The 14,358-nt window shown below is 38.0% G+C and overlaps 1 protein-coding gene across 1 annotated transcript; it reads right to left on the reverse strand.

Moving 5' to 3' along the window:
- Positions 1 to 6,025: 6,025 nt before the first annotated feature.
- LOC121520272 (nuclear factor 7, brain-like) lies at positions 6,026 to 7,417 on the reverse strand. The gene has a single exon (XM_041803645.1). It carries the CDS (start codon positions 7,415 to 7,417, stop codon positions 6,026 to 6,028), a length of 1,392 nt encoding a protein of 463 aa, XP_041659579.1.
- Positions 7,418 to 14,358: the final 6,941 nt, after the last annotated feature.

Here is a 14,358-nt window from a genome sequence, read left to right on the forward strand (position 1 = left end):
AGCAAAGTAATTTGGTTAAATTTAATGTAATTGAATACATTTCTAAATGACCAAACATCATTGTACATGCCTAATAAGTACAGGACTGATAGTCCAATATTTTATTGTTTCTTCAAAAGTATCAGTATCTGTATCAGTAAAATTACATCAAAAGTATTGGTATCCTATCGAATTAAAGAAAATGGTGTTGCCCATCCCTACTGTGTGTTCTGATGTGAGTGGGCGTGTCTTCTGAGGCTGCAGCTGCTGAATCTGTCCACCCGCACTGCTGCTGATTGAACCGACCAATCAGAAGGGAGATGACTCAGGAGGACAGCCAATCTCTGCATGCCTTTGTCATTTTGAGAGTTATTGTAAACCGTACTGTTAAAGGCACTCGTCTTTTGGGACCAGTTATTTTCATTGAAAATGTCACATACTCTTTAGAGTAGCGATACTCAACGTGTGGTTGTTTTATGTCTTAATTTGAAATATTATTCCCCCAGAAAACCTTTAAAAAAGGGAAACACTGATCTCAGAGATTATCCTTTGCAGGTCACATTGATTAATTAATCAGTTTGTTTCCCACACGTATACAGTCTGCTTTAAATGTCAGACTTTATTGTGAACCATTAGTTTGTGTCTGTATATTTCCATTGCCCTGTTTTAGTTTTCTTTGGCCACTTTTCTCACATTTTGTCACTTTTATCCTGCTTGTTGCCTGTTTTTCCCACCTTTTCATTGCTTTTTGCCCATTTAATTACTTTTCACTCATGCTTTGCTACATATTTGCCCCTTTTGGCCATTTTCCCCACCTTTTTGCTGCTTTTTGCCCATTTTAATTACTTTTTGCTCATGTTTTGCTATGTATTTACCCCTTTCCTAATCATTTTAGCCACCTCCTTTGCTGCTTTTTTGCCTATTTTTTTATCACTTTTCACTTCAGTTTTGCTTCATATTTGCCCCTTTTTAACCTTTTTGCCTCCTGTAACAAATTTTTTTGTCACTTCTTACCAATTGTTTCCACTCTCTGCCCATATTTACCACTTTTTCACCCCATTTTAGCCACTTTTTACCTAGTTTTTACCAATTTATGGACACAGCAGAACCAGCGCACGCTTCCTGCTCTGAGCTATGATGCCTTTAATGTGCTTCAGTGATAATTGATACCGTCACAAAGGGAGGGAAAGTGTATTCAGGTATGCAAGAAATTACAAATGCAAATAGTTCAATCAAACTTCCATTTGGCACTACCAACAGATTTGACATTCATAGTCAAGGCTGTCCGCTTTCGGCATATCTGTTCCTTTTACCCATGCAATTACTTTCTATTCATTATAAAAACAGTGGAATAATGGGTCTCTCTATAGCTGGTAGGACAGTATCTATTAGTCAACTAGTAGATGACACTTCCCTTTTTTTAAAGATAAATCTCAGGTTGATGATACAATTAAAGCTATAAACATTTTCTCTCTAGCCTCTGGTCTTAAGATGAACTTTTCAGAATGTGAACTTTTGCCAGTTAAAGCATGTTCAGATACTAGTATCTCAGGCATCCCTGTCAAGCATAAAGTTCAATATCTTGGAATTGTAATTAAAAAAGACCAAAGCTCTGGATTGAATGAAAATTTTGACCCTCTTATCGTTTCAGTCCAACAGAGATTTAACCTCTGGCTTCAAAGAGATTTCTCCATCATGGGGAGATCTTTAGTAGCTAAAGTTGAAGGCCTCTCCAGACTTGTGTATGCAGCTGTGGCTCTTGATGTTTCACAAGACATAGGCACAAAAATAGACACGATTTTATTTGATTTTATTTGGAAAAAGAAAATGCATTATATTAAGAAGAATGTGATGATAAACAATTTATGCTCTGGGGGTCTTAATGCTTTAGACTTCACCTCACTAAATGCTTCTTTCAAGGTCAAATGGATCAAACTTTTCTTGAAAAATCACAGCTCATTTTGGAACTTTATTACTGCTCATGTGTTTGATTCGGTAGGAGGGCTGAATTTTCTGCTAAGATGTAACTACAGTATCTCTAAATTACCAGTGAAACTATCTAATTTTCAAAGCCAGCTCCTATTACCCTGGTCAATGATGTACACACACAGTTTCTCTCCTCACAGATATTTCATTTGGAACAATCAAGATATCAAATTCAAAAAGAGATCTTTATATATTAAGAGATGGGTTGATAATAATATGTTACTGCTTAGTCAACTATTGAATGAAAATGGTCAGTCATTCATTTATCAAGAATTTCTTTCAGTCTATGGTTTTCCTGTTACTACCAGAGAATATTCAGTTGTGTTTGATGCAGTTCCAGATGGTGCTAGAAGGTTATTGTTGTCTGCTCCTAAAGGTAGAAGCCGTACTGTTCCAAGGTTGGTTCCTGATGACATATATATTGGTAATATTTGCCCTTTACGGAGTGATAAATCCACTAATCATTGTATTAGACGTATTCTTCAGAGAGACATTGTTTCCAAACCTTCAGCAGTCTTCTATTGGAATAACTTATATAATGATATAAATTGGAAAAACACATGGGTCTGCCAAGAAAATGTATTATTACAAATAAGGTAAGAGAGGTGAGTTTTAAAATACTTCATAGATGCTACCCAGTCAGGACCGACCTTATAAAATATAAGATAAATATTGACACACTTTGCTCTTTTTGTGGCATTGTAGATGAAACAATAACTCACTTATTTTGGGAATTTACTTACATTCATACTTGTTGGATTGACCTTAATAATTTTTTTAATTTCAAAATTGATTCTTCATTTAAATTAAATATTCAACATGTACTATTTGGTTTGTCAGAAAGTGAGAAAATAAACCCAGACAAAATGTTTGTAATCAACCTTCTCATAGTTATAGTTAAATTTCATATTCACTGTTCCAAATTTGCCAACCAACAACCAAATATGATTGTTTTTAAAGGCATATTATTATCTAAAGTATTGAAAAAAGTTTAAATCCCAAAGCAACTAAGACAAAAAGTTTGTGTGAGAAATATATTGCCTGAACTCTATTCAACCTTGAGCCCTTTTTCTTTTGTTTTTCCCATTGTTTGGTTGTGTTTTATTTTGTTGTTATAAGGTTTGTAACTGCCTTTAATCCGGAACATTTCTGTACTTGTTTTGTATATACTTTGTCAATGAAAAAAAAAAAGTAAGTAAGAAATTTAATACAATATAAATACATTTATACTGAGGTAGTTTTTTTTATCTGATTAAAGTTGACCTACAGCAGGAATAATTTAAATAAGCACCTTATGTTTCAGAATAATGACACCTTCATGAAGAACAGATCGTTGGTGACCATAAAGCAGACATTAGTAGATGTACCTGAACTCATCATCAGCGTGGATGGCGTTCTCTCATCAAGAAGTCCATTTGTAAGCTCTTTACATGCTAAATTATGACGATGATCAGGACATTATTTATTTACACAGTTAATATTAATCAGAATGTTGTTTAGACAGCAGTAGAAAGTCCTGAAGATGAGCCCAGAGTAAAATGAAAACCTGTGGAGTCAGATTGAGTCAGAGGTGAGTAAAGTTAGCTGGTTTAAATAAGCTATGTCATAGGCTAATGATCAAGGTTCTCTCTTTACTGAAATACACTTTAACATTGTACTTTATATTTTTCTTCAAGAATAGCCCTCTTAACATGATATAGTGGTTAAAGTGTCTAGACCAGTGATACTCAATGCGCGGCTCTTTTGTGATGATTTGTGGCTCTTTTGTGTCTTCTTTGAAATACTTGTTGCAAAAAGGTCAACTTTGACCTCAGAAATTATCCAGTGCAATCTACATGAACCAGTTTGTTTCATACTGGTGTGGCTGGCTTTAATTGCCAACCTTTAATTTTTGTCCACATATTTCCATTGCCCTTATTTGCAATTTTGTTCCCTTTTTTCTTTTTTCCACTTTTAATCTTTTTTTTCTTTTTAAGCCCATTTTGCCACTTCTTTTTGCAAGTTTTATTCTATTTTTGGCCCTTTTCTTTTTTTCCAGTTTTTTGCTATTTGCAACCCCCCCCCCCCCGACACTTTTGTGACGTTTGCAGCCCATTGTAGTCACTTTTCACTCATTTTTGCCAACTTTATACTGCTTTCTGACCATTGCGCCACCTGTTACTTATTTGTCATATTTTGCCACTTTTCTCCCTATTTATTTACACAGATTTTGCATTTTGTGCCTATTTTGCCCTTTTACACCCATTTTCTTGCCACTTCTTATTTTTATTGCTACTTTAACCCATTTTTTTGTTGCAAAGGTTTTTCAACAATTCAGCCCCCCCCCCCCCCCAAAAAAAAAGCTGGATATTGAAGAAATTGTAATAAAATAAAAAAAAAATACAAAAATAAATTAAAGTGTACAAAATAAAAAATGTTTAACTTTAGGCTTAATTCTTAATTCCACTTAATTCATCACAACTCAACCTGGACCTTAAACTGTGTTTATGACAAAGAATAAAAATCAGATAATAAGGAAAAAAATAATATATAAAAATAAAAGACAAATGGAAATGATACATTTTTAGAATTTATATATATATATATATATATATATATTTAAAAAACATGAGAAAATTAGATTAAAGGTTATAGGAAATTAGAAATATTAGAACTTTCAATATAAAAACAAAAAAGAAAATAAGAATAAAGTGTATTAAAAATCAAAACAAAAATATAGATAATCAAAAAAATGTATAAGAACATTTATTAACAATTATTTACAAATAAGAAATAGAAAAGCATGAGAAAATTAGGACAAAAACTAATAAAAACTCAAATTTGAGGTGAAAGAGGAAGAAACAAAACACCAATAAATCCTGACTGTTGGGGCCCCAGGGCCTCCTCAGGGGCTTTTTTGGTTAATCGAACTCTTGACGTTCTTGTGTTTCAAATACATGGGCCAGACGTGGCCATCAAACAGGCTGTGGATGTTGTTTTATTGACTCTTTGTCCTTATTTAGATCCAGTATAGAGGTTTTAATCATGGGCTGGGCAATTAAACGCAAATTAGATTAAACCGCAATATGGCCTGCTGCAATTTTGAAATCGCAGAAGGTGCAATATTTCTTTAACCTGACATTTGCGTTGAAATACCAGTTGAGAACTTTTTTGCAGCAGTGATGTTATGCATAACATACTATGCAATCATTCTAGTGCCATATTTTTGGAATAGTGTTTGTGTTTGAACAGTTTTTGTATTTTTCTTTCTTATTAAATATGAGAATTATATTAAAAATGTCATTGCCTGGGGAGGAGGTGGCTGAGTGGTTAAAGGCACTCCCCATGTATGCGGGCGGCCCGGGTTCGAATCCAGCCCGAGGCCCTCTCCGCATGCCTCTCCCCCACTCTTGACCCTGTTTCCGACTCTATCCACTGTCCTCCTCTATCTAATAAAGGCACAAAAATGCCCAAGAATAAATCTTAAAAAAAAAAGTCATTCCCTTTAATACAACAGTTCATATCAAATTTGTAAAATGCGTAAAAAACATCACATTTCGATATTTTAAAAAATGTTCTGCCTAGTTTAATTGAATATTGTGTTGTTATATAGTAAAGAAGGAATTATTGCTTGTTTTTGTTGTAAAATGCATGGCATGAGGAACTTAAGAATTAATCGCATATTAAATCGCAATCGCAATATTGGGTAAAAAAATTGCAATTAGATTATTTTCCCAAATCATTGAACCCTAGTCACTGAAACATAAAGCTGATACTTGATGCAGATCTCTAATGGTTCTATGTGGAGGCCCCTAGGTTCCTGAGGGCCCAGGATATCTGTGAGCTTTTCCTGATGGTTAAACGGCCGATGGCCCTGCCTACAGCAGAAGTGGCTAAAACAACAGCTCCAGAGTTTGTCTTCCTAATGTCAGCTGTAGAATTCAGTGGATATTTGTGATGCTGTTGTTCATAGTAAATTCAGAGAGATTGGATGAAGATTTGATGAATTCCTCTCAGCTCCTGAACACAAATGTTCCTCTCTAATAGCCTCAATCTTTCCAAAGTGTCTGTTCGTCTGTCTTTATTTCTTTATTTCTTGTTTTTCCACAGTCACAGAGATCTTCCCTGGTAAAATCTTAATATTTCCCACAGTACCAATGTGTGGCACCATGGCCTCAGTGAAAGTGTGTTTAAAGGTATAGATGTGTGTGTTAGTGTCAGGATCAGAGAACGACAGCTCTCCTCTGTTCCAGTCCAGATTCACTCTGATTCTCTTTGGAGGATTCTTCACTGAGAGATCAGTTCCTACATGTGATGATGAGTATGCTCTGTATTTACCATCACGTAACCATACTGACCATAATCCAGACAGCTTCTTTCCCTTCCTCTGTCCAGACTCTGCCATCAATCCCAGTGACCAGTTTGTACTGCCTCCAACCTGGACGTCCCAGCTGTGAGTCCCTGAGTTAAAGCCCTCAGAGCCCAGGACAGAGTAGTAATGATCAAACCTCTCTAGATTATCAGGAAGCTGCTGTCTCTCTCCTTTTCTCACAGCGGTCAGATCATCAGACAGGATAAGGGCTGGACAAGCAGTGTTTGGGTCCAGAATAACAGGTGTGTAGGAGACCAGGTCCTTCATCTTGGTCCAGATGTTGAAGCCCAGGTTGCCCAGGTGTTTGGCCTGGTCTATCAGAGCTCCTGAGGGCAGCTGTGGATCCTCCAGCAGGGGGCGCTGCTGGACTCTCTCCACTGCAGCCTTGTAGTTTTTCAGGAAGGAGACGTCTTGGGCCGTCAGCTGGTCCTCTGTGGCTCTGACTGTGTGTGAAAGATCTGCTATCTGTGCTCTCAGAGCCTCCATCTGCTCCTTCATCCTCTGTCTCTTCTGCTCCTCTTCCTCCCTCAGTGCACGCAGCCTGGCCTCCTCTTCCTCTGCTAGAAACTGGTGAAGCTTCTTAAACTGCTCCTTAATCTGCCTCTCTGTGTGTCGGGCCTGGACCTCCATGTGGTCCAGAGTTTGATCAAACTCCACTTGAACTTTTTCACAAACCGTTAACTTCTCCTTTAAGGGCTGCAGAGTTTCCTCAAGTTTCTTCTTGTGTTCTTCTGCAGCTTCACTGATGGCTCTGAATCTGTGGTTGGAGTGTTTTTCTGAATCTCTGCAGAGGAGACACACCGGCTCCTGATGGTCCAGACAGAAGAGTTTGAGTTTTTCATGATGCAGACTGCAGAGATCCTCTGAAGATCTCTGATCTCTCTCCTGTAGAAAAGTCTCACACAGATTCTTTAAAGACAGGTCAGGATTTAAACCCTTTGAGTGTCTCCTCTTACAAACAGGACATTCTTTCTTCTCTGTCTCCTTCCAGCAGTTCTCCACACACGCTCTACAGAAGCTGTGGCTGCAGAACAGGATGACGGGATCTTTAAAGATGTCCAGGCAGACCGGACAGCTCAGATTGACTATCTTTGACGCCATATTCTCTCAGAGTGAAGCTGCAGGAAAACAGGAAGTCACTCACCGTCCCTGAAACTTACATTCAATTTGATTCAGAGCTCTTTTAAACTCTGGTTCAGTTTGTGGATTCAGTACCTGTTTAGAGTGGTGGTTTTCCCAGTTTCCCAGTATAACCAGTTATCAGTCTTTCTGTCTTCTTTCACTGGAAGTCGTTCTGGTTTTGGTCTGAAGGTCCTTCTGTTGGCATGTGTCTATACAGAGTGAAAAAAACGAACAGCCAGTTTCCTGGTTAGTCTGAACTGAAGAAGAGTGAGTGGGCAGAAGACAGGAAATAAATTTGGGTCATCTTCAAGAGGAGGTTGTAGAATGATGAATAATGATGTTTTTCTTGTCAAAGGTGTTAAAATGATAACAGTAATATATGTTTAGTAAATTACTGTTACAAGTCATATTAGTGATGATGAAGTTTGAAGTTTTGAATTTATTATTGTGTCATACATACAATCATATGCCCAGCCCACATGGGCTTACTTGACCCCAAGAATTCAAACAAAACCAGGATCAGAGTGCATGGTAGTTCTCTCATCATTATAGAACAGAAAGGAAGATGAAGACAAACTAAAAATTAATTAATTAGTTAAATAAAGTATCTTGTCTTCTTTTCCAGGCTTTTGAGACAAAATTAGCAAGCTTAAACACATCAAACTTAAACAGCCATTCCAATTTTTGCTCATCAGTCAACTGCAGAATTTCAGGATTTTGGCAAGTCATTTCATGAAGTAATACTTCTCTGAAGTCATCATATTTGGTACAATGCAAAATAAAATGGGACTCACTTTCTGTTTCTCCTGAATCACACAGCTCACAGACTCTGTTTTCTCTGGGGATATTTTTGAATCGAGTGATCTCAATAGCCAGAGGAAGGATACCAGACCTCAACTGTGCTAGCAAGGATCTTTGGCTTCTAGATAGTTGAAATGTAACGTAGAGTTCAGGCATAAATATGTTTTTAATCAGCACATACGTACTTAGTTTTGGTTTGGACAGAACATGTTCACGCCATTTTTCTTCAAACTTTATCATGAGCTTCTCTTTCAGTGAATTACACCTGGTGCAACATAAATTATTCCTGTAAATATAAGACATATCCACCTCCTCAAAAACTGAATAGATTTCATTAGCCCATGGAGAATTATTTACTTTACTCCATAAAAATACTCTTTGATTGATTCTGTCCTCTGGCATCTTGATCAATCGATTCCACAATCGAATCATGTCACATTTACGTTGAATTACACCTGGTGCCCAACCCATGTCGCCCTGAATAGCTGGGATTGGAGCAAATCTGTGAACCCCGAGAAAACATCGTATAGCTCTGTTCTGTATAGCATTTACATTTTTATAATCTTTAAAGCCCCACACCCCAGCAGCATAGTTCAAAACTGGGGATACACAGGCGTCATAGAGTTAGGTGAAGGTGTAATAGCCAATATCATTGCATATTTTCAGTTTGTTAATAACAGATCCCAGTGCTCTTCCAGCAGAATCAGCAAGACACTGGATTCCAACCTCATAATTCAGAAATTCATTAAGGAAGAAACCCAAGTACTTATATACACTAGCACAGTGGTTCTCAAATGGTGTGCTGTGGCACACTGGTGTGCTTTGAGACAAGTCTAGGTGTGCCTTGAAAATTCGTCTGACTTTACATAAGTACTACAACTATGCAACAACTAAAGAGACTAGAACCAATGTCCTTACTGCATGCAAGCGTTACACGTTGCATTGCATCATATAGCATTGCATGCTCACTGTCCATCTGTTAAATATGCAAATGTAAATTTACATATAAAAATATGACATCTCGTGCTTTTACTTAGAAAATCAGCGGTATGGTGCCTCTAACAGCTGTGAGCCACATAGTTTTGTCTCCGTGTTAGCACAGATCAGACCATAAAAATTCAGAGATGGGTATGGAGAATATCCATGCAACACACTCCTCTTTATAAAACAAGCTAACAAGTTTTGGGAGTGTTACGACCAGCTCGTTGTGGGTAAAGGAAGTAACATAAAACCAGATGTAGTTGGTAAATTAAAGGTATTTATTACAAAAGTAAAATTGTGCTTAACAAAAGTGAGGCAAAATGAAAGGACCGACAAGTGCTGCTCAACTAATAACCAAATAGGAATAGGAATAGCTTTATTGTCATTGTTACCAGTACAACGAAATTCAAGTGCCCACCAATCTGTGCAAGGAGTATAAAAGCAATAAACAACAACTAATACATAAAGAGAAAAAAACACAATAGACACACAACAAACATTCATCCGTCGTCAATATTGCATGAACCCTTTAAAAAAAAAAAAAAAAAATAAAACAGCAGCGTATGTTATGTTATGGCTTTGTTCAGTGTGGATATTGCTTTAGGGTAAAAACTGTCTCTGAATCTATTTGTTCTTGTTTTCATTGATCTGTATCGTCTGCCTGATGGCAGCAGTTCAAACATGGAGTGACCCGGGTGAGAAGTGTCTTTGGTAATGCTCTCAGCTTTCTTTAGACAGAGGGATCTGTGCAGTTCTTCAAGGGCAGGGAGAGGACAGCTGATGATCTTCTGGGCAGAGTTAATGACCCTCTGGAGCGCTTTTTTCTGTGCCACTGTGCAGCTGCTGAACCATACACATATGCAGTACGTGAGGATGCTCTCGATTGAGCACCTGTAGAAGGACACCAGCAGCCTCTGGGGGATTTTGTTTTTCCTGAGAACCCTCAGGAAGTGCAACCTCTGCAATAAAACAGTGTCTAACTAGTGTTTTAAAACTAAATGGTGATACAAACTGAACATAACTCCTAACTAACTACACTAACTAACCAAATCTAATAACAAAAGAACAGCACCCCTAAACCTAGAGTGACTAAACAAATAACAAAACCTACATGTGGGTGTGTGCCTAACTAAACTACTACCTGGCCCAGTGCATCAAAACTAGTGCCTCAACAAACAGAATCTTAACAGAAGTTCAAAAAACAAATCAAACACAAAGAGGCACAGTGGCGAGCTCAAAACTAAGGTGAAGCTGCACCCAGACTGAAGGATGGCCAGGCTTTTATCAGGGATGGGCTGACTGGTGCTGTCCTCTCATTGGTTGATTGATTTAACTGCAGCTGCTCTCTGATCAGTTTCTCTTTGTAGCAGCAGCAGCACAGGTGACTGGAATCAGCCTGGAGGAGCACAATAAGCAGCACCACACTCACACAAACAGTTCACAAATAAAATTAGTTGCGGGGGGGGGGGGGTAACAGGGAGTGAGAAAAGTGGAAGAAAATTAAGAATATCCTCTGGTGGGACACTCCTGGTGTCTTGTCATCCTTTGTGCAACCTCTTCCCTTGTTACTTGTCCATCTTAACAGGAGCGTCAGGATGCTACAAAACGAAACTCTGTAATCAAACTGATGTAGCTGGCACTTGCACACATTGCATGCAGTTGGGACTGGGACATGTTGCTACTTGCTACACATGCTAAAGAGGCTAGTTTGCAAGGACATTAATATGGTGTGCCTTGAGACGTCAGCTTGCTTTTTGTCACTCATTTGACGGGCACTTCTTAAGATCGGCTGCAGCTCTCTACAGCACCTGAGTCTTGCCTACCTTACCTCACGGTAAACTCCAGCTCCAGGCTCACTCTCTCTCGAGATCCTCAGAGAAGTTTCCAGTGTTCTTTTGATGATTGTTATCAGTGATTTCCAGTGCTTGATATTTGTGGACTTACCTCTAACGTGCCTCTCCTCTTCTTCCAGTGCCTCCAGCCCAGATCACCGCAGCCAGCACCAGCTCACTCTCTCACCTGGACTCTTGGAACTCCCCCTCCCTTGTTCACTTACCTGCACAGTAAAACTGTTAAAATCTGCTCCTCCGTACTGAGAAAGCCCATCATTCAGTATGCTGGAGTAGAGCTTATAAACTGTACTAAGTAGGCTGATGCCTCTATAGTTGAGAGGCACTCTGTCATCGTTCTTTGATGATTTTGGTACTGGTTTGATGATAGATTTGTACCATATTGATGGAATTATACCATGATTAAAGCATGTTATGAAAAGACAGGAAAGGATCTCTAAAAGATAGGGAGATTTTAATGCTTCATTTGGTATACCTTCAATTCCAGAAGCTTTGTTTAATTTAGCTTTATCTATAGTCCTTTTAACCTCCTCTACAGTAATATCACAGTTTAAAATATTATTTCATGTACTTCCTGTGAGATTCGTACAATTTTCCAACTCAAATTTTTTAGCACAAGTTTCATTTAAGAACTTATCGTCAAGTCTCACTGACATGTGGTTCCTCGAAAACATATCTGAGAAATCCTTTTCCCATTTTCTCATCACCATTTTCTATTTTCTGTCTCCCCATCATCTAGTATCATTCCCATTGGAACCTCCTTACGTTTCTTAGGGCCCAGTTTGTTTATCTCCTTCCAAAACTTTTGTGGGTTGTTACTCTGCGGTTGATCCAGCTTTAACCCCTGACCTCTTCTAAACTGCCTTTTAATAAATCCTCAGTTTTTTATCAAAGGTATTTTGAGTCCCTCTGTATTTTTCTCTAAGTTGCTTTCTAAGCAATAGGTCCTTACATTTTAAGATTCTCTCTCTGCTTGCTTTTTAATCATTCTGGAGTTTTTTAAGCTCTGGGTTCCAGAAAGGTTTAGCCCTACACTCTTTCTGACATACTTTTCTGGCCTGAGAATACAGGTTTAGCTGAGGCTTCCATTTCTCTACACACAGTAAAACAAAATAATTCATACCACTTATCTATATTATTTTGTGTTTTCAAACAGTCTTCCAGATTATTGATAAGGTCCAGCAAGGCAAGACGACACATATTGGTTGAAAGAAAATTGCCTGGAAAAATTCTCGGTCATTTTTTAACTAAATCAATGATTTATTCTGCCATTTAGCACACAGCACTTGCTGTCCCTAAGAAACTCAAGAAAGGATTCCCCATGGCTGTTTGTGTTTAAATCTACTGCCGCTCGTGATGTTTGGAAGAAGAGAAATATAACTGATATGGGACACTTGGTCAAAGAACATCTGAGTAATCATTTCCACTACTTTATCCCAGTTTTTACTGCTGGATCTAAAGATCCAGAGAGTACGGTGGCCCTGAAGGCCAATAGGAAATAAATATTTCAAAAGCACAAAATACATTTCACAAAACACAAAAACATTTCACCGATCGCAAAATACATTTCACAAAACCAGAAAGGGTAGGACCATGGTACTTGTTTGTGATTGGCTAAACCCAAAAACACTTGTTTAGAGTGGGATGCAGTCGAAGTGGACGATGTGTTGAAATAAATGGTCTGAAATTGATCTCTCTGTACATAAATCTTGTTCAGACTGGTCAATAGACAAGTTAATATTCAGTGAAATGGCTATGCAGGACCTTTATTTTGAAATACCTCGATGCGGAAGTGGGAAGTGGTGAGTGCATGTCAGCGGCTTGACGCTAAACAGCGCTAATAGAAGATGATAAAAGTTATGAAGAAAATATGTCTGTTACTCATGTACAGCAGCGTGGACCCAGATTTGATGACCAACACGCCGCCAAAATACAATGACAGGACGCAGGAGGAAAAAGATGCGTTCTCAGTTCAGCGTAATGAGTGTGCACCAAGCTGCAGTATTAAAACGTTTACTTAAAAGATCTTATTTTAAAAGATATTACTGACAAAAACACGATAATGATGAATAAAACACATGATCAAAACTCATCTTCTGCTTTATACATTCTTTTATTGTCATTTTTATTCACTGAGGCGAAATCTACGCCTGATAGTCGATAGTCAGCTCCTTCTGCAAAGGCGGCAGGGGGATACAAATCCTACCGGGGGTACTTCTTTCGGCACGACACTTTCAGCGCGATTTTAGGCTTCCAACTGAAATGTGTATGTCATGATACGAGGAGAGCATATCAAGAATCACACTATATGTATTTCCCTTGTTGAAGTATTCCACTATCAACTCAAGTTCCTCTTCCATGCCGGTAGACACTTCAAATTTCGCGTTGGCTCAGCTATTGCGGTAAGAAGTGTAAACAGGAAATGATGATGACTGATGCCGGACAGACTTGGGTTTAGCCAATCACAAACAAGCACCATGGTCCTACCCTTTCTGGTTTTGTGAAATGTATTTTGCGATCGGTGAAATGTTTTTGTGTTTTGTGAAATGTTTTTGTGTTTTGTGAAATGTTTTTGTGTTTTGTGAAATATATTTTGCGCTTTTGAAATATTTATTTCCTACTGGCCTTCAGGGCCACCGTAATACAGAGCATTCAAAGAAAATGACAGTGATATTGTGCAAGTTACCTTTGGAAAAGGTGAAGTCAAATCGATGATTAAAAAGGAGAATTTATGGCAGAGAAGGTGGGATGGAGAGTCTAAATGAAGACACTAAAATAATATTCAAAAATCAGTCAACATAAAAGAATACAAGAATGCAGACGAGAAGAAGTAGAAATCTCTAGACTCAGACTAGGACACACAGGACTAAAGCCAGCTCTGTGTTTGATAGGAAAATGTCATGTTTGTGAAACTAGTGAGAATGTTGAACATGTCTTGAAGTGTAGAAAGTATGAAACACAAAGAAATGCATTAAAAACAGGATTTCTGAATTAGAGTCTGAATGGAAACTTAGGAAGAAATGATAAAATGAGAGCCTGCTATAAGGCTCTTCTAGTCTTTGTAAAAGACACAGGATTAGAACGGAGAATATAACTGTCATTTCTTTCCTTTTCTTTTCTTTAGTAAGACTTTAGAGAGGATCAAGGTAGGCGCGGATGTACTCTTTATGGCGATATTATTGCAGGATAAAATAACTATTGTGGAGACATGCTTGTCTTTCTGTGTATCATCTATTGTGTGTGTGTGTGTGTGAGCGAGAGAGTGCGAGGGAAAGAGTTAAAAAACGA

The sequence above is a fragment of the Cheilinus undulatus genome, linkage group 13 (genome assembly GCF_018320785.1).
Source record: "Cheilinus undulatus linkage group 13, ASM1832078v1, whole genome shotgun sequence".
Classification (NCBI taxonomy): Eukaryota; Metazoa; Chordata; class Actinopteri; order Labriformes; family Labridae; genus Cheilinus; species Cheilinus undulatus.